Raw genomic sequence first — 27,883 nt, forward strand, 5'->3', positions numbered from 1 at the left:
TGTAAGATATCATACTAAAGGTTTCACTTATGAGATAACATTAGCCCTTTGACTTGTGATTCATTTCCTTTTCACAAGTATTTTTTGAAGATTTTTTTTTTAGAAATATATGAATTAAAATCAATCTTTAAGTTATAATTATTTTGTATAAAAGAAAGGTAACATTTTCTGAATTAGATAGTTTTATAGATGAATATATTAATATTGTTGGTGTTTGTATCATTGTATAACAACGAAGTATATACAAAAAAGACTCAATAATCTTCAAACCAAACATGCATGGCAACATTACTTGAAAGCAAAAGTTATATTACATTGGAACACCTAATTTTAATCAGATAAAGTCTAAAACTAAATTTCATTATTTAATTGTATTTGTTTGATCCTTTTCTTTAAACTAACGCTTATGCTTTTATTTGCTAGAAATCCAATGTTTGAATGATAAAATTTATCCGCATCATCAAATGTTACACCGAATTAATTGAACTATGACATGTGTTTGAATATTCACTTTATTACTAAATTATAATTAACAAATGCATATTTGTACTTCAAAAAGTCACTTAATCATGATTAATAGAATTATTTTGATGAAAAAACACTCGGTGCAAATAAGTATTTACCTATTTAAAAGATGTGACTTTGCATACAAATAGAAAATTGAAATTGAAAATTTGTATTCCTATAACTCCTAAAGATTTGATATTCAATATGAATACAAATGTCGTTTGACTAAAATATTTTCTTAGACAAAACTCACGCAAAAGGACATTAGCTGAAAAAAGTATACTCTTGAATAAAAAGTTATAGTAAAATAAATTTCTAATTTTATATTTTGGACAAACGAATAGATCATTAATATATACATTTTCTTTTCTGGACGGATAGGTTTCCCAAAATTCTTATTAATTAAGTTTATTATAAATTAATTGGTAGAGAATACGGGCAAGAGTGTTGAACAATATAATTTACTTAAACTTGATATAAATTGAGATAATAATATTGCATCAGAATACAAAAAAATTATTAAGGAAATGACCGTACAAGTGTCTGAGAAAAGAAACGTCAATTTTACTAAAAACAAATCATAGAATTACTTTATATTGAATATGCCTCCCTCTTCAAGCGACTTAAACAATCATCACAAATATGTAAGCACAGAATGACAATGCTAAAATAATAAGAAAAACAAAGTAATAATATGGATGAAGCGCCTCTGGCGAGTTGTTAGACGATTGAAACAGTTGACATCAGCGTTTAGAGTTATGCTAAATGTCGATGAATCACTTGATGGAAAATTAATGATTTTTGAATGTGATTTTTGCTGAGTGCTATTGAATCATAATACATAAATATGATTCATAACTTTGCTTCAACCGACAACTATAACCTTTAATTTTACTAATACACAAGTAAGCACTTTAACTGTCCAAAACATGAATAAATAGACACATTCGTCCTACATGACAATTTTGTATCCTACGTGGCATCCTATGTTTATTGTGTCACGTTAGGATATGTGTGTCTACTTGTTCAATTTTATACAAATTTAAATATTTATTTATGCACACCCAAAGTTGGAAGACATAAATATAAAGTGAGATCAAGTTAAAAAGCATATTTATGTATTATATTTACTATTAATAGGTTCAAATCGAACTTCAAATAGTAGCTTAACTATATATAATGTTTTCCGTATGTGTCGTATATACATATTTAGTTTATTATTCCTTCATATGAATAGACCGTTCATAGGAATTAGTATAAAAAAATAATAATCTAATAAATAGAAATAATTTTGATGTGTACTCTTTAGTGGAATAATGGGCTTTTTCATGTGGGGAGATATTTGTTTTTTTTTTCATTAGGGTTTAAGTATTTATTTACCTTGATAGAATAAAAAACTATTATTTTCTCAACGATTACCGACTGTGGTTTTTAAAAGTGAAGGCAGTAGAAAATGTCTTTTGCAGATTCCAATGGAGTTCACGCACCAATGCAGAACTTGGGATCATCCGATGGTGTTACGACGCCGTACTACCCTATCATGCCGCCAATTTCATCTCCACCTCCGACGACGGAGACTTATAAAGTTCCCACCGCCGGCATTACCGTTCCCCTTCCCGATCCATCAGTGGCTACAATCCCTAATTCAATTGAGCCGGTTAAGAGGAAGCGGGGAAGACCGAGGAAGTATGCCCCTGATGGTTCTGCGAACTCGGGGATAATCTCTCCTCCGTCGTTGTCGGCGGCGCAGTCTGGCGGTGGAGTTTCGCCTACGGAGGGAGGAGATGTACCTTCTTCTTTACGGAAAAAGGGAAGGGGGAGACCACCTGGTTCTGGGCGAAAACAGCAATTAGGTGATTTAGGTAATACACCTATAAATCGCTCCATTTATATATTGTTTTATTGTTGCTTTTTATTTAATCGAAATAAATAATCGCTAGTGTTCTTTGTGTTTTCTTGGCTTTCAATTGTTTATATGAATAGCTCATATCTCTGACATGAATATTATTTAATTATTAGTAGTACTATTTTTTTACGTAAAAGAAAATAAAATAGATTATCACTAGTATTCCTTTAGTTTTTTTTTTTCTTCCTTTGCTTAATCGATCAGAAAAGAAGAAGAAACTCTTACCAACAAGATTGCAGCCTAAGAAAAAAATGGAACACCATGAATGAGACTAATGGTTTGTTTAATACAAGCATTGGTCGAGGGTAGAGTTAATTCTTTGGTGACTTGCAAGTTATGTGTTTGAGGCGTGGAGACTGCCTCTTAAATATTGAACCCATTCTAGTTGGGGAGCACTTCGTGAGCAGGACGAACCCTTTTTATATTGGTTCACAATTCTTGTTGTACTGAATATTCTTATCATGTGCTAACTTACCAAGATATAGGAGGAACCTTTTCCCCGTTAAATACTTTTCTTCAGAAATGATCTGTATCTGCTTCGTAGATTTTGTAGTACTCAAATGATTACTTTCTTTTTCTGGTTATTGTTCTGATATCTTCAGGCGTGAAGAAATCATTCTGTGATGATTCTGAATATCTATCTCATTATCCATACCTTTTTATTTTTCTTTTTCCTCTTAAGCTCATGCAAATTACTTCAAGAAAGCAACTCTAATCCATCAAATAACTAAAAGAGTCAATGAATTGGAAATAATTTATCACAAGATTATTACTCTCGATGCACTATAAACCAATCTCGGTAACTATTTCTCCATAAAATTTAGTTTCTTACTATCCAACAAAATGTAATGCTTTTCAGTATATATTAACTACACTTTTCAAAAGTTGGGTCAGGTCATGTCGGTCCTCTTTTAATTGGGTATGTATTTATAAGATTAAAAATAAAAAAGTTTTACAATATATAGTAAAACATTATCACACATCGGTGATAGTTTTGTAGTTTTTTTCTGCTAAAACATAGTTAGGGGATTTTGGTGAAAAAAGTCATAGTTATGTGATCATTTGTAAAATTTACCCTACCCAATTTGTGCTTCATAGCTCAGCTGCTTTGCTTATTTTGATTTAACTAAAATCTTGAATTACTGATAAGATATTATTTTCAGGATCAGCAGGTGCAGGGATTGGATTTAGACCGCATGTTATCACAGTTAAAGCAGGAGAGGTGTGGCCTTAATTTGCTGTTGATCTCTTTCTATCTTGATGCCTGCATTGCTCTTCTTTTTGCTTTTGTTAGTAGATTGGTGAGGGATAGGATGATCCTTGCGTTTTGTATTGTCTGTCTTTGCTTCATGCTCACACCCTTTTAATCCTAGACTAATTTTACAAAAGAGAGCAGAAGAAACTGTGTTTAATTCGCGGATGTAATTCCCATTTGACTGAAGATGTTATGAGTTAGGAGCTTCTTTTTGTCTGACTGTTTAGGCTCTCTGATTTTCTAATTCACTGCAGCTTTCGACTTTAGGAAATAGCTGGATGGTCTCTTTCTCTCCCTCTTTTCTTTTTTGACACTACCACCTAGTTATTCTCTTTCAGATGCATTTATTACCTTCTTAACCCACTATCTATTTTTTGTTGGAAGTACATTGGATGTTGTTCGTTGGCTCCCTTTTTACCTAAATAAATGTCTGCTTCAATTTCTTAGGACTTTCTGCTTCCGTACAAACTTCGTAATATGTTTTTCAGCACTTTTATTAGTAACTAAGGTTCAGTGTGATATAATTCTTTGTGGAAATCCAGTTCAAAAAAATAAAAATTTAAAGAGAAGAAGGAGCAAAAACGTATGACTGGTCATCCAATCCAACAAATTTGGATATTTTCTTCCATTTGTTTGGGGTGGTCCTCCTTTATATTCTTAAATTGTTGCTGACTATTATATTTGGTGATCCTTTTACACATAAGCAATGAATAAAGTAAAAATGGATCAATTGTTTTTTTCTTTCTAAGGGCATGTAAACCATATCTTCTTGGCCTTTATGAAGATTAGATTTTGTGTAGTATGATGATGCTAGATTGTCCAGGGCTGCTTAGAACTAGTAGATAGAAACAGAGTACATTTATTCTGGTTTGACCTTCTGCAGCTATCTTTCTGGGGGCTAAATAGGGTAACATTATCACTTTGTATTGCTGTTTTTAGAAGTTCAAAAAGATTCAATCCCTTGGAGATGTGGTGTTAAAATATCTTTCTTTTAAAGGGATACGCCCTTATACTTCGCAAGCTTTTTAATTACATGGCCAACCCTCTATATTTATAAAGTGATACCGGTTATTGTGACTTGTGAGCTTAAATTGGAGTCTCCATAACCAAAATGAATGCATCTGTGTTAATTCAATAAATGCACTTATATAGACTATAGTTTACCATTTAGAGATAGGAGGGGAGAAAAATAAACATAGGACTCCCTTCATCCTTTTTATGTAATGGTAATTAATAGGATATGGATATGTTAAATTATTTATAATACATCAATTTTAGTGATGGTTAAAGAAAATTTTAAAGTAATGGCCTATGGGTGTGGCCTAAAGGTCAATGAAGTCGGAATGAATGCCATGAGAGACTAACATTTGAATCTCAATAAAGACAAAATGCTAGAGGATTTTTCCCCATTTGTGTTTAGTGCTGGTAGACAAAATACCTAGTATCTGTATGATTGTACCGGTGGGAAGATGCATGTATCCGATAGAATTGTTGGGGTGCACACAAGTTGGTTCAGACACCACCATTATCTACAACTAAGTTTAAGAAAGTAATGTTGAAGTTAGATTTACTGGGAAAACATTGCATCAAAGTTTAAAATTTTAATAATTCAATGAAATTTGGGTTCTTGAAGGGGAGCCTTGGAGTAACTGGTAAAGTTGCTGCCATGTGACCAGGAGGTCACGGGTTCAAGCCTTGGAAACAGCCTCTGGCATAAATGCAAGGTAAGGCTGCGTACAACAGACCCTTGTGGTCGGGCCCTTCCCCGGACCCTGCGCATAGCGGGAGCTTAAGTGCACCGGGCTGCCCTTTAATGAAATTTGGGTTCTTGAATGTTTTATAGAAATTGAATAGTCTCACACATTTTGGAATGTCCCAAAAGAAAAAAGATGTCGTATAATTGGGATGAAGGGGAGTATTTGTGATATTCTTTATACTCAAAGTCTAGAATTAGTTGCTTTTTATACGTTTGAAGATTCAATTCAGTGTCTTTTTTGCTTCTCAGGATGTATTGGCAAAACTAATGTCATTCTCTCAAAGTACCTCTCAAGCAGTCTGCATTTTGTCAGCAAATGGCTCCATATCTAATGTGACACTTCAGCAAGCAGCAATATCTGTTGGAAATGTAACATATGAGGTTCGTATTACCGTGTGCAACTTATGCTAATTATCTGCTTATATGGTTGGAAGGAGTTAAGAGTTAACAGTATCTTATCATATGCGTCAAGTAATGGACATCACTTTGATATATTAAACATGATATGAATTTGCCACACAAATTCCATAGGTCTATCTGCCACTGAACTGTGTTGTCTTTTTAGCATGATGTGAATCATTTAGTGAAGCGTTAAATGCTTTGCTGCGGACCTCCAGGGGAAATAATTCATTTTGCTATATCCTTCCCATGGCTTGAAAGATGTATATTTTCCCTTCTTAATGCGTTTTTACTTTCTACTTCCGCAGGGACATTTTGAGATCCTGTCTCTGTCTGGTTGCTTTCTACTCTCAGAATCTGATGGCGAGCGCATCAGGACAGGTGGTTTGAGTGTGTTACTAGCTGGACCAGATGGCCATGTTCTAGGTGGTGGTGTGGCAGGAGTTCTTACTGCAGCATCTGCTGTACAGGTGTTGTTACATGACTTGAAATTCTAAACATTCTCTCTTATTTTCAATTAAAATTATGTTGCAATTGTCTGATACTAGTTCCTAGCGTTTTCTCTCATGTTCTATTTGTGATAGTCTCTTATTTCCTTGGTATTCAGAATTGTCAAAAGATGAATGTCATCTTCTCTGACCTTTATTTGTTGCAGGTTATTGTAGGTAGTTTTGGTATGCAAGGTCAAAAGCAGTTCAAATTGGATCATTCTGATGCTCTTGGTGTGCCATCCTTCCTGCTCCCCCCTGGATCAACAGCGGCTAAAAGTCCCTCGTCACTTGGAACTGTAAGCGAGTCAAGTGGTGAGCCTGTGAGCCCTCATAATCAGCTTGCTGAAACTTCGAATATAAGTACTCCTGTAGTTGCTAATAACTTGCCCTGGAGATAAACGTAATGATAGGAGTGATGACTTCCCTCATTTCAATGATCATCATGTTGAGAACTTCTGTTGATATTCCATCCGTTCTTAGGAAGCCAACCTTTGTGTTGGTTTTAGCTTTTCTTTCTTATTGTATAAGCACCGTTGTCTAAACATTTTTAGATATTAAACGGACCTCATTGCTGTTAGTTGAATTTTTTGATTTGGGATTTGTCAAATTCTATTTCTCGATGAGATGGAAAATTTAAAGTTATATAAAACTCCTTGCCATTCCTAGAAATTAACGATGTGCTCATAGCAGAATTTAAAGTATGCTTTCCTTGGATTTTTGTTAGGGATAAAGCTCCTTGCTAGTCCTAGTTATGTTTTTTTTATTTTTAGTAACGAAGTCACCATTATCAACTGCGTGCCTCCACCACCATCCTCAGTCACAACCATTACTATCAGCACTATTACTAGCTACTATTTACGATCATCATCAGTTGATCACACTATTACCGCAACAATCACAAGTCCCCACCTTTAGTCGCCATGTTATATATTGGCAACCATCATCATTATTCACCATCATCCATCACAATTATCAACCGCCACCAATAATTATAACCATCAATCTCTATTGTCAATCACAATTAACCTCAATGTCAATCACCATCCCCAATCGACATCTACAACCACCGCCCCTAGCCATCATTACCACAAATCACCATATAATGGTTTTAAAATATTTTGTTAATAGATAGTATTAGAGATTGAATGAAAGGTGTTAGAAACAAACCATCTTGATTATTTAGTATTCAATATCTTAACAAATTAGATATGTATTCAAATCAAGACATTTGGTCTAATAATTATGCACATCTTAACCCTTAATCTTAATGAAATAATATTTATAGGAGTTAACAAAACATAATTAATTTCTTTAATTTTAATCTTATATATTTTTTGTTCGTCATGTAGCAATTTTCTACTTGTGCTGTCATCTTGACTCGTTGAAATTTCATATCAAGACCCAACTAACTGTTTTGGAAGGATTTTTTTTTCAATTGTTAGATATATATATATATGTCGGAAACGCAATTACAGATTCATCTCAGCATTAATTAACTTGGAAGCCATTTGTTTGTTTCTAATGAAACAAAGATTCTTCAAATCATGAGCAGGCAATTACTGATTCATGTATGTATATACTTCATTACTTTAATACAAACTAAAGTAACTTTTCAAACAATATTGATTAAAAATAACTAACAAAGAAAGTTCAAGTAATCATGTTAAATATTGGTATCTTCACATGTTAAATAAGTCTATTCGATTATGAGGGCATCTCAAAGCGACAAATAGGGCAATAATGGCTGGTCTGTAACCACTTGGTGATACACTCTTCATGAAACATATGAGAACAAGGCATGCTAAGTATCTCATGATCTGCTTCCTTCTTCGCAAGCTCTTCTAGACACACCATACATTGGCTATTTTTTTCATCAATCTCCGTCTTCTTTAATAACGACTGCATAGATGACTTACTAGCTGGCACCATACCATATTGTTGTGATGGAAACAAAATCCTTTCCTCAATAACATGACGGGATACCAATTTTACATCTACAGATAACTCCAACACTCCGCAATGACCATTATTAGACTCAGCGATATTAAGCACCTCACTCATTATACATTTCACTAAATAGTCACGTACAACTTCAAACTCTAATTTCCAATCCCCAAACAGTTTTGAAATTTCAAAGTAGAATTTGTCGTTGTAGGACATGACAACTGAAGAGGTGAGAAATACATGTTTCAATATTGTTTCCTCTCTTACTCCTCTACGGTAATGTTGTGGTAAATTATTTGAAGATGGTATATACCAAACATCATGTCGAATGCCTAAGGAAGAGCTAATGTTTAAAAGGGGTAAGGAAGAAGATGGTTCATGAGAATTCTTTGAAGGTTTTTTTCCGGAAAGTTGGTTAACATCGCAGGAATAACAAAACAAGTAACAACGATGACTCATATTGAAAGATTTCTTTCAAAATAGGTTCAGTGCTTCATTCTTAATTAATTAATTAATTAATTTATAGGAGTAACAAATCCTTGACCAATTAATTTATAGGGCTTTCCGTTTCCAAGATGGAGTATTAGAGTTTTACTATTTTGGAAACATTTATTTTAGGAAATAAATAGGTTATTTCCTTATTTAAAAATAGTGCTTAATTTGTGGAAAAATAAAAAAACACGTCGCTACGTAAACATAAATGAAAAGCTTTAACCGAATAAATAAATGAAAAGTCACGTTTCCTTATCAACCAAAAACTGCCGACGAATTTCAGGTTGCAGCAGAGAAAGCTTGAAAAGTAATTTGGACTTTATAAATAAACTTTTTTTACCCTATTTGAAATTCAAGAAACTTAATAAATTAGCTGAAAATGTGGAGATCAAAATTGAATGTCAACAATCTATAAATTATACTAGTAAATTTATCCGCGGGAAGCATAAAAATACGTCTAACTAATTATTGCCGTATAAGAGAAATTTTTAAGATTGCAATTGTTAGTAGTTGTTTGAAACGACAAATTCTCTCCAAAAAAATATTAGAATTGATTTTCTACGGTCTTAATGAAAATTTAGAAACAAACTCCAAAATCTAACCTAAACAAATTCCATAAAATGAGTTATCGAAAGAAACCTTTAAGTGTATAGCATTTTATTGTAGATAAATACTCAGATTTCAATCTACGTGATTTTGGCGACGGCATATCTTACTGCTTATTGGTATCCCAACCTGTCAACAGCAACAAAATAATATGCAAAATTGAAGAAAATCAATTACGCAGGAGTAATAAATATCTCATTTTTAAGTTCTTGAATGTAAAGGAAGAAAAAGTAGTTTTATTTCAATGCTCAATTTTTTTTAAAAAAACACATCGACTTACAGCTTATGAAAAAAGGCATGTCTAACTTATGAAAAAATGCAGAAAACATGAAAAAAGGCATGTCTAACTTATAAAAAAATGCAGAAAACATGTCGATAATGAGCACCATAAAGCTTAGCCCCCATTAAATAATTGATCTCTTTGAAAAAAGTATATAGCAAACAACACTTAAAAAAACATAATGACCTCTTTTCAAGAACACATTTTCGGAGTTGCTCCATTAAATTCATCTCTTCCAGTATCCTTTGGTAATCTCCTATATTATTAATAATATTCGTAATATGTTAGACCATAAAATATGCAAAGGATTCAGCAACGCTCAACTTAGTTTTACAATCAAAGTTATTTGATCCAAAAAAAATTACTATCGAAGTTTTCAAACTTTCATATCCAACTTATTCACGACTTCCTCAGTTTCAATACCCACATTTTTATACATTTAAGTGTGCTATTAAAAACATACGTTGATCAATTCTCTACACACTTTCTAAACACTTAATCATTAAAAAAAATGAAGAGTGCCATAATAATTTTTTGACAATATGTACTTAGGACTTTTGTTTTCACAATAACTATTACGCCATTTCTGATCTAAAGCAAGAGAATTCTCTCTCACACATGTTGGTCTAAATAAAGAGAAATTAATATAGAACATACAGTAGTCTCCAACTATAGTAAGTCGAACAAAATAATTTGTATTAAACTAATATTTCTCATTAAGTAGATAATTTATACTTCAACCAATTGAAAGAAACAAACATTGCCTTCTGAAGGCACGTGATGAAATAAATTATTCTATATACATGATGGAATAACCTATTAATATTGAAATAATTTGTTTCCAATCAAACGAACCCTAACTTCCTTTAAAAGATCAGTGTTTTCTCGCTTGCCTTCCCTGAAGCCCAAGGAAAATCATTTTGTTAAAAAGAAGTTTTGGACAGAGCAGAAGAACAAATTCTAAATTTTGCTATTCCAAGTACAAGAATGTTTGAATTTTTTAAGCAATTTTTAAAAGAGAATGGGAGTAGATGTAGGTACATATTTGGTCCCAGATAGTTATGCGGTGATGAGAGAAAGAAATGACCACCACTGGATGGATGACTTACTGGCTGACACCATACCATATTGTGATGATAAATCATCTTCAGGAAATAAAATCCTTTCCTCAACAACATCATGGGATACCAACTTTATATCCACAAATAACTCCAACATTCCACGATGACCCTTATTAGACCCAGTGATACTATGCACCTGACTCATTATACATTTCACTAAAGAGTCACGCTGTTCTTGAAACTCTAATTTCTAATTCCCAAATAATTTTGAAATTCCAAGGTAGAATTTGTCGCAAGTGTTGGATTTTTAATAAAGAAATTGTTAACCATGGGGTAGTTAACAAGCTACCATGGTTGAGTAAGGTTGTTAGAAGTTTGTTAGAGTGTGTTAGAGTTAGTTAGAGGTTGTTGAGATTAGAAACTAACTACAAAGTGATCTATAAATACATCACATACACAATCATGTAAGATCGATTGAAAAAAATGTGATTCTACACAATGTAGCTATTGCTTCCTCTTCTTCTCTAATTCTACTGCCTCTACTGCTTCTGTCTCATCTGTCTCTCTTCAGTTTCTTCTTCTCTGCTTCTTTGCTTTCAGTTCCTCTCTCAACTGATTCTTCTCAAGTGTTGTGATGTTATACAAAACTCCATTACTGGAATTATCATGGTATCAGAGCCACGGGGAAATCCGATTAGGCTAAGCCATCAAGTCTTTCAAGGAGTACATTACAGATACTTAGAGATTCAAATTTGGAATGTGTTTGAATCACAAGTAAGTATCAAATCAGCATACTCAATTTCGAAGTAAGTTCAATGGTGAACGTAGGAGAATCTGCAGCTGGAAGTCTAGGTACTAATAACCTCCATCCAAACTCAACAACACCTGACTTCATAGTTCCAAACATTGATCACTATCATCCACTGTTTTTACACCAAAATGACACTCCAGGTAGCTCCTTAATAGCCATACAACTGATAGGTTCAGAAAACTATGCAATCTGGAGTAAATCTATGAGAATTGGACTGCTAGGTAAGAGCAAGCTTGGGTTTATTGATGGCAGATTTCCTAAGTCTAAGTTTGGACCTGAGTTTTCTGATGCTTGGGAGAAATGTAATGCTGTAGTCCTTTTCTGGATTATGAATGTTGTTCGACCAGGATTACTAAGAACTGTAATGTATGGTGGTGATGCACACAAAGTGTGGTGTGATCTAAAAGAAAGGTTTGATAAGATTAATGGAGCTCATGCATATCAACTCCATAAGGAAATTCACAGTTTAAGTCAAGGAACTATGACAATTACAGATTACTATACTACACTAAAAAAACTATGGAATAAATATAACTCAATCATGCCTTGTCCAGGCTGTTCATGTCCTGAGTCTAAGAAGTTTCAAGATCATTATGAATACCAAAGGCTACTGAAGTTCCTAATGGGACTAAATGAAACCTACACTGCAGTTAGAGGACAAATTTTAATGCAGTCACCAACTCCAAACTTGAATACAACCTTTTCTCTTATCTTAGATCATGAAAGTCAAAGGAACCTAGCACACACTAGTTATGAAAGCTCAGCTCTTTCTAAACTGATTGAAAGCACTGTATTGTTTAGTTAAAAATGAGGTAATGGTCATAGTATTGGTGATGGTAAATCTGGTCATTCTAGTGGTGGTGGTAATCCAAGTAGAAATCACTATGAACCTCAGTATAATCCTCAGAAATCACAGAAACCTATTATCATTTGTGAAGTGTGTGGTTACAGAGGTCACACTAGGGAACAATACTTCAAAGTCAAGAAAACTGGTAGCTCTTTATCTAGCTCTAGTTCTTTTGCTAAACAAGCTGCAATTGCTAAAAATGCAGGTTTACCACACAATGGAGAAACCAGTGCAGAAAACATATCATCTCCAGCTTTCTTCACTCCTGATCAATATCAACAGATCCTACAGTTACTAACCAAAGGAAGTGACACTGGTGGAGAGCATTCAGCTAAAGCAGCTACTGCAGGTAGAGTTCTATCAGCACTAGTGTTCAAATATGTGAATAAGGAGTGGATAGTTGATACAAGAGCCACTAATCATATGACCTCTCAATCTGCATTACTAGATAAGTGCTCATCAGTGTCTAAGTCTGAAAGAAGGAAGGTACTTTTACCCACAAGAAATGTAGTATCAGTGCCTCATGTGGGTAGCACAAAAGTGTTTGGAAACCAAGTTATTAGCAATGTGATCTTTTTCCCATAGTTCAAATGCAACCTGTTAATATTATCTTACCTAACTAAGGAACTCCAATGCATCGTAGCATTCTTTCTCGACTTTTGTATTTTCTAGGATTTTTATAGTGGACAGGTCAAGGGGATTGGTAGAGAAGATGAAGGACTCTACATCCTCAGGGAAGGGCTCAACTATTCTGTACTTGCTCAAAGCTTCTGCAGCACTGCTCACACATCTTCTACTAATATTTCTGTATGTGGTAATTCAGATTCTATTGAACTGTGGCATAGAAGGTTAGGACATGCTCCCATTGATGTAATAAGGAGGTCCTCTAGTCTTGTTGGTGTAGGTGTCTCTGATCACTCTACATGTACTGTGTGTCCATTAGCTAAACAAATAAAAGTTTCATTTTCTGTAAGCACTCATACTTCAAAGGCAATCTTTGACTTAGTGCATTGTGATGTTTGGGGTCCATATAGAGTGCCTACTTATAATAGAATGAAATACTTTATTACTATAGTAGATGACTACTCCAGATTCACTTGGATATTTCTTGTCACATCTAAATCTGATACAATAGTTGTGTCGAGACATTTCTTTGCTCAAGTTCACAATCTATTTTCTACATGTGTCAAAGTGTTTAGAACTGATAATGGGGATGAATTTATGAGCACATCATTTCAGTCCATGTTGTCAAGTCTTGGGATATGTCATCAAACCACATGTGTATATACACCTCAGCAAAATGGTGTGGTGGAAAGCAAACCCAGGACTATATTGGACATGGCAAGAGCCTTAAGGTTCCAGGCATTTGTACCTTTATAGTTTTGGGGAAAATGTGTTACCACTGCAGTCTATATTCTCAATATACTTCTATCCAAGCTCCTGTCCTATAAGTCTCCCTTTGAGCTACTGTATCAGCATCCTCCCTCCCTCTCTCATATCAGAATCTTTGGTTGCCTGTGTTATGCCACCTGTCCAACTATCCAAGATAAGTTCTCTCCTATATCCATATCTGCTGTTCTCATGGGCTACTCTATGTCACAAAAAAGGGTACCTCTTATATGATTTGCATTCTAAATCCTTCTTTATTAACAGGCATGTTATGTTCAAAAAGGACCTGTTCCCTTTCAGCAACTTTCATATCTCATCCAATCCCATATTCCCAGTCTCAACCTTCATTCCACCTGCTGATCCAGTGAAAAGAAAATTATTTAAATAATATAAGGCTTATCAATATTCATATTTCCTTCTGAAAATTAAAGAAATTAACTACATCCAGTTGCATAGGCTCAATATTATTTTCAGAGATAAAATTTGTCTCTAGATTATTTTCTACACTCTTCAAGCATGCCTGATATAGCTGATCCAGACGTTTTGATGATTGGAGTCCATGACCAGTGCTCCATACCTCCACATCTATGATATATACTTGCTGAATTTTTCTTTGGTATAACTTTGTGCTTTTTAGTCTTCTTTTTATATTGTTGGTCATTTCTCGGTGTTAGACGAGCATCATGATTATAATTTCTTCTTTGACCACGACCACGACTGGGGTCATGACCTCTTTCTCGTTGGTTATAGTTTGCCTGATTCATTTCAGGGAGTGGCAAAGAACCAACGGGTCGAATATCATGAATTTTTATTAACAGTTCGTTATGTCGTTCAGCTATAAAAAGGTGAAAAAGTAATTCAGAATATTTTTTAAAACCCTTTTCGCGATATTACTACTGCAGGAGCATATTCGCAGGTGAAAATATCAAGTATATTTTTTTAAGTTTGTCTTTTTCAGTGATTTCTTCTTCGTATTAATTTAACTATTTTATAATTCTAAAATAAGGCAAAATTATATTCACCTATATTTTTAAACATCCATTAATCTCAAATTGAGTTAATCATGATATGTTCGTGGAAGAATGACCAACTTCAGGTTATCATATCTTTCTTATAGATTCTTTCATAGTTTAAAGGGGTCTTTTAAGAGGCACTATTATTTTAACCCATCGTCAAGATGATGGCGGAGAAATATCATGGCTTTGGCACGGTCTTGACTAGATGCCTTATTGTCATCTTTGATGGTGTCAATCAAAACCCATCGATTCTAGGTGTATTTTGGCATATGGTCCCCATTATGAGTAGCCTTTTCTAGATATATCATGAGCAATAAATTCAAGTTTAGAGATATTAGACATTTTAAATAAATAAAATTCTTACCCTTTTGTTACCTTTTTAAAATAGCTTAAAGTGATGGAGACTCGTGCTGATAACGTGTTATAAAACAAACTAACTTAGCAAATTAATACGAAAGAGAGATAGTAAGAAAAAGAGAGAGAGTTGAGAGAATTGAGTATCTGTGTGTTTAATTGCATAACAGTAATGGCTATTTATAACCACTGCAAAGGAAGAAAACGTGAAAAGTTGGGGGACAAAGTTGGGTGCAAAGAAAAAGTGGACATGGAAATCCACTTATTGTTGTACAACATATATGTGGTTTTTCTTATAAAATTTTTATTCTTGAAAGGGTGAATGAAATCCTACTATTTGGGTGGTCAATAATTTGCTCATTTGATAATTTAGTCCATCTTGATCCGCTTAATTTCAACCCACACTATCAATTTACTGCTTTTATGTGTTGTTTTAGCTCATTAAGAAAAAGGCGGAATGATTTGGGAGATTCTTGTACTTAGCTCCGTTTATAAGTTGGACCCTTATACTTACGACATTTCCAACTGAATCATTAAATTCACTGAAACACAATATTTTAAACCCTTTTGATGATATGTCATCCTATGTAGCATTTTTTGTCTTATGTGCGTGTGATGCACATATTTTATGCGCATGAGGCATCCTAAAAAGTCAATTTTGGTTACTTTTGACCTTTATAACATGCATCTTCTTCCCTAATTAGTCCAACACCATTGTTGAACAAAATTTGAGCTCATTTTGGCCTTTTCTTCAACTTTTCTTTCCAAATTTCTTCCCCATTATTTTTTTTTGTTTATGCAATTATTCATTTTTTTCAGGTCCGTTTACTTGCGTAGATCCTTCATTATCAGTCGATTTTTTTCTTCAATTTTTTTTCTTTGATGCGTGTTCAGTTGTTTAGCTTTATTTATCTGTCTACTATCTATACAAATATCTCTTCAATAATCACTATTCACAAAACTTTCTCCTCCACCTTAATCTTCTGATTAGATCCACAAATTTCAACATCTTGAATATAATAATTTCGTCCAATTTCATCAAACACTAAGAAAAGAAATTTTTTTCTTTCTACTATTTCATCAAACACACATAAGAAAAAAAATCTTTTTTTATTTTCATCAAACACCCAGAAAAAGAAAAAAAAACTAATCTTCCATCTTAATCCATTTTCATCAAATACCAAGGAAATAGATTTCTACTTTCTTCAATTTTATCATACACACAAAAAAAGTTTTCTCCGATTTTATCAAACACCCAAAAAAGAGAAGCAAAATTTTAAAACATCTCCCGATAATTCTTATAAAATCCCTAAAGACTAAAATTCGACATGCACAAAAATCAAAGACCAAAAAAAAATGAACAAAATAGATATTATTCTAGATTAAGACGAGGTTAATAAACATACAAAGAGAGACTGAAAATCACACTCAAATACTATCAACAATCGATAATATCATGGGAGCAAAAGGATAAAAATTAGGGTAAAAAAATTATGTGGATCTGTTAGAACAAAGTGAAAATGAAATATGAGGTTTTAGACTTTTAACATGTAATTTTCCATGTGACAGTTTTAAATGACATGGAAATTGATGTGTAATCGATTGTAATTCACGCACCACTGAGCTGTCCAAAAAGCGTTTAAAATATTGTGTTTTATTGAGTTTAAGGGTTCAGTTGGCAAAGTCGTAAGTATAAAGGTCCAACTTACAAACGGAGCCAAGTACAAGAGTCTCTCAGATCATTCCGCCTAAGAAAAAATAATAAATAGAAGATGTAGTTTTCAAAGTTAGTACATGTTTCTATATGTTTCTTGAGAATTGAATACTATTAAGAAGATTTAGGAGTCGTTTGATAGAGTATATAAAAATAATATTAAATAGAGTGTATTAGTAATACTTGTATTAATTATACATAGATTATTTCTTATGCATCGTTTGGTTTGGTGTGTTAAAAATAGCATGCAATGCATTAAAATATTTATTTATAAATATACCCTTCACAATTATGGTGAAAAAGATGTGAAAAAATAAAATTGAGGGATAACAGATTTTTTAAACATGGTAGTGCATGCATTAAAACCCCTTGTATTACTAATACTTAAAAATTCATGGTATTAGTAATACACACCTTAATAAACAATAGAGTGTATTACAAATGCATTATAGATAACATGGAAGAGTGTACCAAACAAGGTATTACTAATATAAAGAGTTAATGCATGCATTATTTTTGTTAATACAATCTACCAAACCACCCCTTAATTCTTTAATACAAGGGTATAGTTGAAAATAATTAGTATTTTTGTCTTGAATCCCTAAAGCAACACTTATTTTGGGACTTTTATTTTTGCTAAAGCAACAATTATTTTAGGACGAGGGGAGCAATATTTTCCTCATTTGAGAAAAATATGTGAGGGATTCATGTATATTAAAAAATTTACTAAAATTCTATAAATATTTGAGGTAAACTTGATCTTGGGCACATTTATGTGCCCATGTGCGTTGTTTGCCCATATTTGGTAGTTGTTTTGAGAATATTTTGGAAACATAATCGCATGTTTTAGATGGAATGAAGAATAAGTGTGCACTAAGGTGTGTGTGTAGTGAATGCGGATTCTTGGAGACAAGTTAGTGCTGGGAAAAAATCAATGGAAAGTAGTACAAACTAAACGGGGAGAAAAAGCGAGAGAAAAATTCGACAATCATCCCTGGCGTACTGTTGGCGCGCCGCACCAGAGCATAAACTATAGAGGAGCATTTCTGACGCATTGTGCCAGAGGGTAAACAACTGAAGGTCTTTCCTAAAGGCATATGCTGGCGCGCAGTGCCACTAAAGCCCCGAAGTTTTATTTTTTTTATTCCAAGTACAGGTCCAACTAGAAAAAAAGGGTTATTTAAAAACCCTATAAATAGAACCCTAGGTCTTATAGTCGGGGTTCACGCAGTTTTTGAGAGAGAACAGTGACGAGAATACACACACTTTAGGTTTCCTTTTTCTTCTCCTTTCTTTTTAAGATTAAAGTGTATAAACTTATGAACTTTGTGTTTTCAGTGAACATGAGTAGCTAAGCGCTTTTATTCTGGGGCTGTAGCTATGAAGTTATGATGTAATATAATATGTTGTTTGGTCGACGATGGGTTGTTAATTATAATTACTCCTGCATTTTTATTTTAATTATTTTTAATGTTTGGCTAGCATTAGAATACATGTGTTGTCTACCTTGAATTCGAAAGATGACAAGGGGATACAACAAAGAATGTAGGGAATGCGTTCATGTTAGGGTAACTTAGGGTGATTCATATATAGGATGACAGTGACACATACTTGTGTTGTCACGACCCAAGCCTATGGCCTAGACGTGACATGGCGAATGAGGAACCCGAAAGTATCTCAAACAAGCCTCTTAGCATTCTTTTAGCCTTTCATAGGTAATGATGATAAATAAATAAGCGAAAATCATAATAAATCTTCAACTTACATATGTCCAACAATACCTCTAACTATTTGATTTAACGGGGCTAAGACAAGTCCCTAGCTCACCCTCAATCATAATAGAAGAAATTTCATAGTAAAACGTCTTAACATATCATAAGTTAGAAATATAAAGGAGTATTGTTCCCTAAATATGGGAACTCACCAAAAGTAGTCTTCAAATGAAGTCTCAACTAGCCATGTGGAGGAGAACGGGGAGGAGCACTGATCCCTACATGGTGATATCATATAGGCAAAAGAGTATGCGTTAGTACTTTGAATGTACTAAGTATGTAAGGATGCATGAACATTGAGGAAACATTAAAACATTTATGTAATATGGAACATAATTTAATGTATGCATAATAAATTATATATATATCCTTTAAAACATTCATTTTGTGGGAAATTAACCATAACCGACATTTAAGACCATGCGAGCTATTACATGGGATCCAACATAACCCCCTACGTTGGCCGGGGAGACTACTTGCCAGGTAGAATTCTGTCAACTTCATTCATTTCTTTAACTTTAACTTTAAGGACTTTCATGGATCCATTAGCCTAAGCCTACAAGGGCTCCTATGTTGGCAAATAGTTAATGAGACAAGGGGTTGCTACTAGGATTCCCTTACCGAATCCCACCTCAATGCCTCATTCGGTGCTAAGTCAATCCCACGGAATAGTTTAATACTTCAAAATATTCATAGCATATAACTTGAGAATTCAAACATCATATTCGGTAGAATAGCTCATTAAAACATTTGATAATTCAAATATGCAAGAATTGTCCTTATTGCATAAAGAATCCATGATTCATATCATTTCATCATTCTTTCATTTCATAAGACTCCCTTTTTTATCATAGATATTGCTTTCATAAATATTTATTTTGAGTCAAAGCTTTCAAGTCAAACTTTATTAAAAACATAGTAAAACTAGGTGGGTTCAAATCACTTCAACTTGCAAATATGTATGTAAATAAATATACATAAATACTTTGAAATCCATTAATGAAAAATCATGTTTTAAACAATCCACCATGAGTTTCAAGAATCTTTAAATAGATAAATAGAGGAATTACTTGTAAACCATCAATTCATACATATGAAATTATGTTGCATCAAAATAGAGCAATAATCATTAGTTTAACCATGATTCAAACTATTAAGTAAAATTAAGAATTAACATAAGAAAATATTATTTGAAATCAAGATATTTAATTGAAAGAGTTTTTGGACTACATGGGTGGAAGAACCCATGGCTAAACACCCACATAACTTAGAGTAAAGCTTAAAAAAAATATAATTTATTATATAAATACTTTAGGCATGAGAGTGGAAGGAATACTATCATTGAAGCCTACATACTTGTAATCCGAAGCGTTACTCAGAATTGAAGGACTTAATGAACACTCTTGAATCCTAGCCTTTTTTCCTCGCTGGAGCGTTTTGTGTACCAACCGGAGTATATGAATCACCGGAATAGTATTTCTTCACTACTAAGAACTAAAACTATATTTGAGAATGTGTAAAGAAGTGTATAGAGAGAAGATTTGCTTGAGAAAGCTTGATGAATAAAATGAGGAAATAAGGTGGGTATTTATAGGTGGGAAAAAGGGACCTAACAATAAATAAAATAATTATAAATAAAAAATCTGAAAATTTAGTAGAATATATTGATGTCATGGATGATGTTAAATGGAGGACAATTTATGTCATGAGTGATGTCAAATGTATCTAGATCTTTCTATGGTAGGTGAAATGAGTTATCTTTGACAGAATACTCTTTTTGGGAGCTGCGTTTGAATAAGATAAATTCCTTATTAGGATTTGGTATCTTCATAAGAATTGTAGATATAGAAGTCTAGTTTCATATCGTTCAAGAATTAACCAATTTAGATAAACCTACAGTGAGATATGATTTTTCTTCTATAAACACTCATTTCCGTCACAGCATCCTACCTTACAAAAATTAATTTATTTGACCTACCTAACATCCGAATCTTAAAATATGGTCTTCATAAAAGTTGTAGGTAATGATCTTGTGGTTACTCAGAAATTTGAATCACTCAATTTGGATATTTCTATGAAAAGTTATGACCAAAATACAGAGGCTGTATCATATTTAGGCAAAAATTAAAACATCGTATACAACGTTTTTAGGGAATTTTACATGTGTACCACATTTGGTTAATAAATAGGAGATAGATTAATGCATTTTTATTGATTCATGCCTATCCCCGCTCAACGATGTAGTTAGACTGTCGATAAAGATAGGCAATTAGAGACCGAAAGACCATGATTGTATTAGCAATCCTATAAATCAGTAGTTAAATAACCGATCGGAGACTAAAAATATAGATTATTATACTTGATTTCATTTTATGCTACATCCCTAGACTTTTTCATATTCTGATTTTCTGCGTAACTATTGCATAATTTTTAGTAGTAATAATTTTTTCTTATAGCAAAAGATTTAGTGATAGAATTATCTCAATTTCTTACAACACGCATAATTGGTGTAGTTCATTAAAAAGTAACGGATGGTCTTCATAAAGTTCCTATGGGTTCGATATACGGCTTGAAAGAGCTACTATATTACTTGTGAGACCCGTACACTTGCTTGTGCGTTTGGACGCAATCAATTTTTTTGTTGTTGCCAGGGACTTTAAATTAGGCAATTTGTTCTTTTTGAAGTTTCTATATTAATTGTGCTAGTGTTGAAAACTTGATTTTATCTGTGAATTTTTGTAGGTAATTGAGGCAGTACACTAGGCAGAGACAAGGAGCTTGTAGAGCCATTATCTTAGCCTGAACGATTTTAATTAGGCAATTTGTTCTTTTTGAAGTTTCTATATTAATTGTGCTAGTGTTGAAAACTTAATTTTATCTGTGAATTTTTTAGGTAACTGAGGCAGTACACTAGGCAGAGACAAGGAGCTTGTAGAGCCACTATCTTAGCCTGAACGATTTTTCCATTGACAAAGATGAAGAGCGGCTTCTCAATATCTTATACAGAAACTCAATCTAGAGAATAATCACAACTTGCCAGAGGAGATCTTGCCAGATGAGGTACCTGTAGAGATGGCAGCGAGGACAGTGTGTGATATGATAGTCCTAGTCACAACAAATGTCATCTCCAGCATCCAGAAACCACTGACTGGAGGTAGGTTTGAGCTAAAACAGAATATGGTGCAACTCTTGCACACTAACGGGCAGTTTACTAGGTTGCCTCATGAAGATCCCCAAGTACACATTTAGAACTTTCTGGAAATCAGCGATACTTACACGCCAACTAGGGTATCTCTTGATTATGTGAGGCTAACATTGTTTCCCTTTTCGCTGTTGGGGGAGGCAAAGAGGTGATTGAAGCCGGAGCCACCAAATTCCATTACTACTTGGAATGACTTAGCCCGTAAATTTCTAATCAGGTTCTTTCCTTTGGGAAAGACAGCTAAGTTGAGAAGCGAAATCCTAAGGTTTAAACAAAAAGTTGGAGAGAATTTATATCAAGATTGGGATAGGTTTAAATCTCTGCTTATCAGTTGTCTTCACCATCATCAAGCTAATGAGGTGTTGGTCCATACCTTCATTGAGGGGTTGGAACCCAACACCAAAATTCTTCTTGACTCTACTGCAAGTGGACAGGCGCTGGAGAAAACCTATGATGAGTTGTATACACTGCTGAATCACATAACTTAGAGAAATATTGAGTGGAAATGAGGGAATTCCAGGCCTGTGGTGCAGAAAAAATCAGGAGTATTGGAAGTCGATGCCATGACAGCTTTGACTGCACATATTGCATCAATATAGAATATAATGTCTACACATTTTAATAATTTGGCATTGGGACAATAACAAGTGTCGGTAAATATGGTTCAACAACAACCAATGTGGTGTGAGGTGTTTGGAAGTAACGAACATGCAGTAGAATATTGTGGAGCTAACCCAGAATCTGTTAACTTTGTGGGTAAAGCACAAAGGGGTGAGGGTAACCAGCAATATGGAAATACTACAACCCAAATTGGAGAAACCACCAAAAATTCTTATGGGTTAGAAATTAGCAAAACCAGCATCAAAGGCAGACCCAATTCAGACCACAAGGAGGTGGGCAGCAGTACAATAATCAAGGCCTAGGTAACTAGAGCTTGGGGAAATAAGAAAACATGAGTAAAGAGGACATATTGAAACAGATCATGACTGACCAAGCTAAAATAGCTATAGATGTTCATCAAAATCAGTTAGCTACTCAAAATATAGAAAAACAGCTTGGGCAGTTGGCAAGTGCACAGAACTCTATCCAACAAGGTGGTTTGCCAAGTAACACTGAGCCAAACCCCAAATAGGTGAATGCAGTAAGAACCCATAAAGGTTGGTTGAGGTGAAAGGTAAAGCACAAGTTGGGAAAGAAAGTGAATCCAGCAGGCCAAAAGTGGATGAAAAATCAAAAACAAAACTTCCTCCTCCGTTTCCACAAAAGTTTAAGAAGAAGAAAGAGGAGGTATATTTTGAGAAGTTCATCGACATGCTGAAACAGGTACAAATTAACTTACCTTTGATTGTTGTTTTGCAGGGTATCCCTAAGTATGTCAAGGACATTATGGCCAAAAATAGCAAGTTAGTTGAGTATGAAATAGTAGCACTCACTGAGGAGTGCATTTCAAGAATTCTGAATAAAGTTAAGCTCCCAACCAAGCAAAAAGATTCAGGGAGTTTCACTGTATAAGTTACTATTGACAGGTGTGTGAATGCGAGAGGATTATGTGACTTGGGTTCAAGTTTCAATTTGATGCCCACCTCTATATTCAAGAAATTAGGCTTTGGAAATCCTAAGCCTACCACCATTTTGTTGTAATTGGCAAACTGCTCAGTAGCCAGACCAGATGGAATCATTGAAGATGTCTTAGTCCAGGTGGGATCGCTCATTTTTCCTATGGATTTTGTCATCCTAGAATTTGAGCCGGATCCATTGGTCCCTTTCATTTTGAGATGCCCATTCTTAGCAATCGAAGGTTCATTAATAGATGTAGCAGCTAGGCGACTCATTCAATGTGTATAACGTATTGAAATTTCCTATTGTATATGAAAAGCTATCAGCAATAACAGTGATTGATAAAGCAGTAGCAGAGAAATGCGTGGAATCAAAAGATCCTATAGAGAAAGTGTTAATAGGTCAAGACATAGAGACCATGTGATGGCACAAGAAATTGTTAGTGTGTTAGATGCTCACAATGTGAGCATGTGGAAAAAATAGATGGAACCATTGAATAGAGTATTAGGCCCTTTACCCAAACCCTCACATAAGGATACTCCTAAACAGGAATTGAAACCACTTCCGTCTCATATCACGTATGTCTTCCTTGGTCCAAATGATACTTTATCGGTAATCCTTTCATCTGCTTTGTCTAAAATGTAGATTACAACAGCGTTGGAGGTGATTAGACGAAGAAAGAAAGCCATGGGCTAGTAAATGGCTAATCTACTTGGGATTAGTCCAGCCTAGTGCATACATAAAATCTTCATGGAGGAAGGGAATGAACCAGTCACACAACCTCAATGTAGACTGAATCCAGTGATAAAAGATGTGGTGAGAAAGTAGGTGATTAAGTGGTTGGATTCATGCATCATCTACCCCATATCAGATAGTAAATATGTGAGTCTAGTCCGATGTGTACCTAAAAAAGGAGGGATGACTGTGATTGCAAATAAGAAGAATGAGCTAATCCCAACAGGGTGGAGAATTTGCATGGACTACTGCAGATTAAATGAGACAACAAGGAAGGATCATTACCTAGTTCATTTCATTGATCAAATGCTAGACATGTTGGCTAGTCCGGAGTATTATTGTTTCCTGAATGTTTATTCAGGGTAAAATCAAATCTCAATTACACCTAAGGATCAAGAAAAGACTACATTCACTTGTCCATTTGGAACATATGCCTTCAAGCGTATGCCATTTGGTTTGTGCAATGCACCTGGAACTTTTTAAAGGTGTATGGTGGCAATCTTTCAAGACATGGTAGAGGATTTTGTGGAAATTTTTATGGATGACTTCTCAATCTTTGGGGAGTCCTTTAATTCATGCTTGCGAACTTTGGATAGGGTGTTAGCCAGATGCAAAGAGACAAATCTTGTCCTAAACTGGGAAAAGTACCATTTTCTATTAAAGGAAGGGATTGTCTTGGGTCATAAAGTATAAACGCAAGGGATGGAAGTAGACAAAGCCAAGATTGAGGCAATAGAGAAGCTATCTCCCCCTATTTCAGTCAAAGGAGTCGGCAACTTCCTGGGGCTAGGTTTTATAGAAGGTTTATTCAGGATTTCTCAAAAATAGTTAGGCCCATGTGCAGTCTGCTGGAGAAAGAAGTAAAGTTCACATTCGATGAGAAATGTGTACGGGCCTTTGAGTTATTGCAGAAGAGGCTTACGGAAGCTCCAATCTTAATTGCTCCTAATTTGGATCTACCTTTTGAGCTTATCTGCGTTGCTAGTGATGTATCAGTAGGGGCAGTCTTGGGGCAGAGAAAACAAAAGATCTTCCTCTTTATTTTTTATGCAAGAAAGACTCTTAATTCAGCTCAGGTTAACTACACAGTCACAGAGAAGAAGATGTTGGCGCAGTTATGCATTCGACAAGTTCAGATCCTATTTAGTAGGTACTAAAGTGATTGTTTACACTTTAGCTTTGAGGAACCTATTCAATAAGAAAGATGCAAAGCCACGACTTATAAGATGGATCCTATTGCTACAAGAGTTTGAGATCAAACATCTTCTCAAGCCTGTTTACACTACACTAACAGGGATTACATGGATACTGAAAGTCCACTCAAGACCAGGTTATATTGTGAATTCATTTTTGTAGATACAGGCTCTGTCGAAATAAAACATGAACTAGTAGATAAATCAAACCCGGATAACATTGCCTATTCAAAATTTACCATTAAGAAAATTTTGACTCTTTTCAAATGGCAGGTAGATCACTTGCACACTCCCATTAATTTTTCCAGAGAACATAGACCCCAGACTTATAATTGGTGGGACTATAAGAATGACTGGTTTAACTTTATATATTTACGACCCTCATCTCATACATGGTTCATAAAATACAGTCCAGATTTAGCCAAGTCCATTATCCCTAGATGATTTTATGAATGGTGGCATTGCTTCGGAGGAAACCACCAAACCTTGCCTAAATTATTTTCTGATAAATTTAATCAATTTCAAATTGATCAAGACATTTCTACTTTACCAGAACACATACAAATGTGTAAATATTTTATCCAGAAAAGGATTTCTTTTATTATCAGTTGGACTTTTCGTATTGCAAAATTTGACAGGATCAAATACTTGTCTAAGGAAATACTTATCAAAGAATGGTCACCAGCTCCAAAGGAAATTCAACAACCCTCGCAGAAAGGTTCCCCCTCTATAACACGAAAGTCACCTAAAAATGACTTGAAGAAAAGACTTCAGAAAGTACTATTTGAAATTGATGATAGCCCAAATACAGAAAAAATCCTCCAGCTTCTACAAGAAGCCTTATCACAAAGTGATGACAATGGTGACATGCTAAATTCCAAAGCTTTAGCACAATCTTATTTATATCTATTTGATGATTAATCATAATTGAGTGTATTAAAACACGAAATAATTAGTCTTCTAAACAGAGACACAAAGTGTCAGAATTGTTTAAGAAGAAAAAGATGAGCCTCAAAAGGAGAAATATCTTTTGATTAAAAATCAAATGGACCCCAGCACACCAAAAGTATTTTGTTCTATTCAGAAAAAGAAGCCATCAACTTTAAAAAAGGAGATAGATGGCCGACAACCTTTTGACCACTTAAAGAAGTGGACCCCCTTTGAAAAAGAAACTCCACCCTAAAGATGGACCCCCTCAGAAGATAAGGTAATCCAAATGAAGATAAGGTAATCCAAATGACCAATCAGAAGAAGGCACCAGGATTCCCATTATCTCTTTGAAGTCTATAAAAGACTTGTATCATTCTATCAAAAGGCATCAGAAAATTTCCACTAAAATGTTTTTCTCTTAGTCTTTCTCATATTGTAATCATGTTTGTATGTAAGCTTCCGCTTCAAATATAATCCAGTTCTCAGTTCTGAGTAAGTTCTGTTATTGACTTACTGCTTATTTACTACTTACCTGCACTTATGATCCATTTATGATATCAGAGCCAAGTTTGTATTAATATTAGACATGAGCAGCTAAATTTCTCTGCCTAAATTATACTTATGTTTTTGATTTGTTAATAGTAACTCAGTTTCTTGGGATTGTTATCTCCTGCTTATTGCATGTAAGTCTCTGGTTCCTTCTCTGTAAAAATGCAAATTATTTTTTATGGTTAAGGGTGAGGTGTAGAGACCTTGTCAAATAGTTCCGATGCCGACAGACAGTCATTTAGCCGAAAGGACAGGCGTGTTAGACTATAAGACAGTTTATTTTTCAAACTCTTATAAAATCCAAGATCCATTAACATAATATCCTTGTTATAATTCCATGTTTATATAAATAAAGGACTTGGAAACTTCTATGTTATAATCCGCAGATAACTTTTCTCAGAACAAACGGTTACTATTTACTTATCAACAACTATAGTATAATCAAAGGCATATTCTCATTCATGAACAAGCACCAGTATACTGTTAATAGTATTAACTTGTCTATCTCTAAGGTAGAAACTAATTTACAGAACTGGTCTATTCCTAAAGAACCTTTTGAAAAGATTTACCAGTTAGGCAATTTTTCCATGTTTAAAAAATATAACATCAAGACCTGCGAGTCTACTATTGCTATTAACAATTCCCTTGAAATAATTAAATTATTAATTGTTGCTGATATTGATAGATACAAGAAAGAATTCAAATTCCTTCATATTGGTCTTGTTCAAGTAGCTATTAAACCACTTTCCGTAAAGGCTTAAATATTTTTATTTGTCTGCTTCTTAGAGATGATAGACTGTTGAACTTTGATGATTCTCTGTTAGGAGTTTTAGAAAGTAACCTCGCAAATGGCCCGATATACTTTAATTGTTACCTAAATTTCTTTGTAGATATCCATGACCCTAATATTAGGGATACCTTGACACTTTATGTCAAAACCAAAAATATGAACAGCAAAACTGAAACCAGAAAAATAGTTGTAATATATCGGGTATATTACAAGTTAATGAAAACCACTATATCCCCAAAGGCTATATCCACTAGCGTTAAAGGAGTAACTATGCTCATGGAAGCAAACCAAGAGCACAACACTACCTTCATCCCCAGGCTTCTTAAA

At 34.2% G+C, this 27,883-nt stretch overlaps 2 protein-coding genes and 1 non-coding gene across 3 annotated transcripts; 1 reads left to right on the top strand and 2 right to left on the bottom strand.

The window, feature by feature from the left end:
- Positions 1–1,806: 1,806 nt before the first annotated feature.
- Positions 1,807–6,891, top strand: LOC129874745 (AT-hook motif nuclear-localized protein 10-like). Its single transcript, XM_055950091.1, has 5 exons — positions 1,807–2,369; positions 3,577–3,635; positions 5,674–5,805; positions 6,132–6,293; positions 6,479–6,891. The coding sequence occupies exons 1-5, from the start codon at positions 1,961–1,963 to the stop codon at positions 6,710–6,712; spliced, it is 996 nt and encodes a 331-aa protein (XP_055806066.1). The 5' UTR covers positions 1,807–1,960; the 3' UTR covers positions 6,713–6,891.
- A 1,127-nt stretch (positions 6,892–8,018) lies between these two features.
- LOC129872501 (E3 ubiquitin-protein ligase MBR1-like) lies at positions 8,019–8,733 on the bottom strand. The gene has a single exon (XM_055947476.1). It carries the CDS (start codon positions 8,715–8,717, stop codon positions 8,019–8,021), a length of 699 nt encoding a protein of 232 aa, XP_055803451.1. The 5' UTR covers positions 8,718–8,733.
- A 13,311-nt stretch (positions 8,734–22,044) lies between these two features.
- On the bottom strand, positions 22,045–22,151 carry LOC129875370 (small nucleolar RNA R71). The gene has a single exon (XR_008763166.1). It is a non-coding gene; the product is annotated as a small nucleolar RNA R71 (small nucleolar RNA).
- Positions 22,152–27,883: the final 5,732 nt, after the last annotated feature.

This window comes from Solanum dulcamara, chromosome 11 (assembly GCF_947179165.1).
Source record: "Solanum dulcamara chromosome 11, daSolDulc1.2, whole genome shotgun sequence".
Lineage (NCBI taxonomy): Eukaryota > Viridiplantae > Streptophyta > Magnoliopsida > Solanales > Solanaceae > Solanum > Solanum dulcamara.

Coding starts and splice junctions, on each gene's coding strand:
- LOC129874745 (XM_055950091.1), top strand. CDS start 1,961: ATGTCTTTTGCAGATTCCAATGGAGTTCACGCACCAATGCAGAACTTG. Junction 3,636..5,673: donor TCACAGTTAAAGCAGGAGAG/GTGTGGCCTTAA, acceptor TTTGCTTCTCAG/GATGTATTGGCAAAACTAAT. Junction 5,806..6,131: donor TTGGAAATGTAACATATGAG/GTTCGTATTACC, acceptor CTACTTCCGCAG/GGACATTTTGAGATCCTGTC.
- LOC129872501 (XM_055947476.1), bottom strand. CDS start 8,717: ATGAGTCATCGTTGTTACTTGTTTTGTTATTCCTGCGATGTTAACCAA.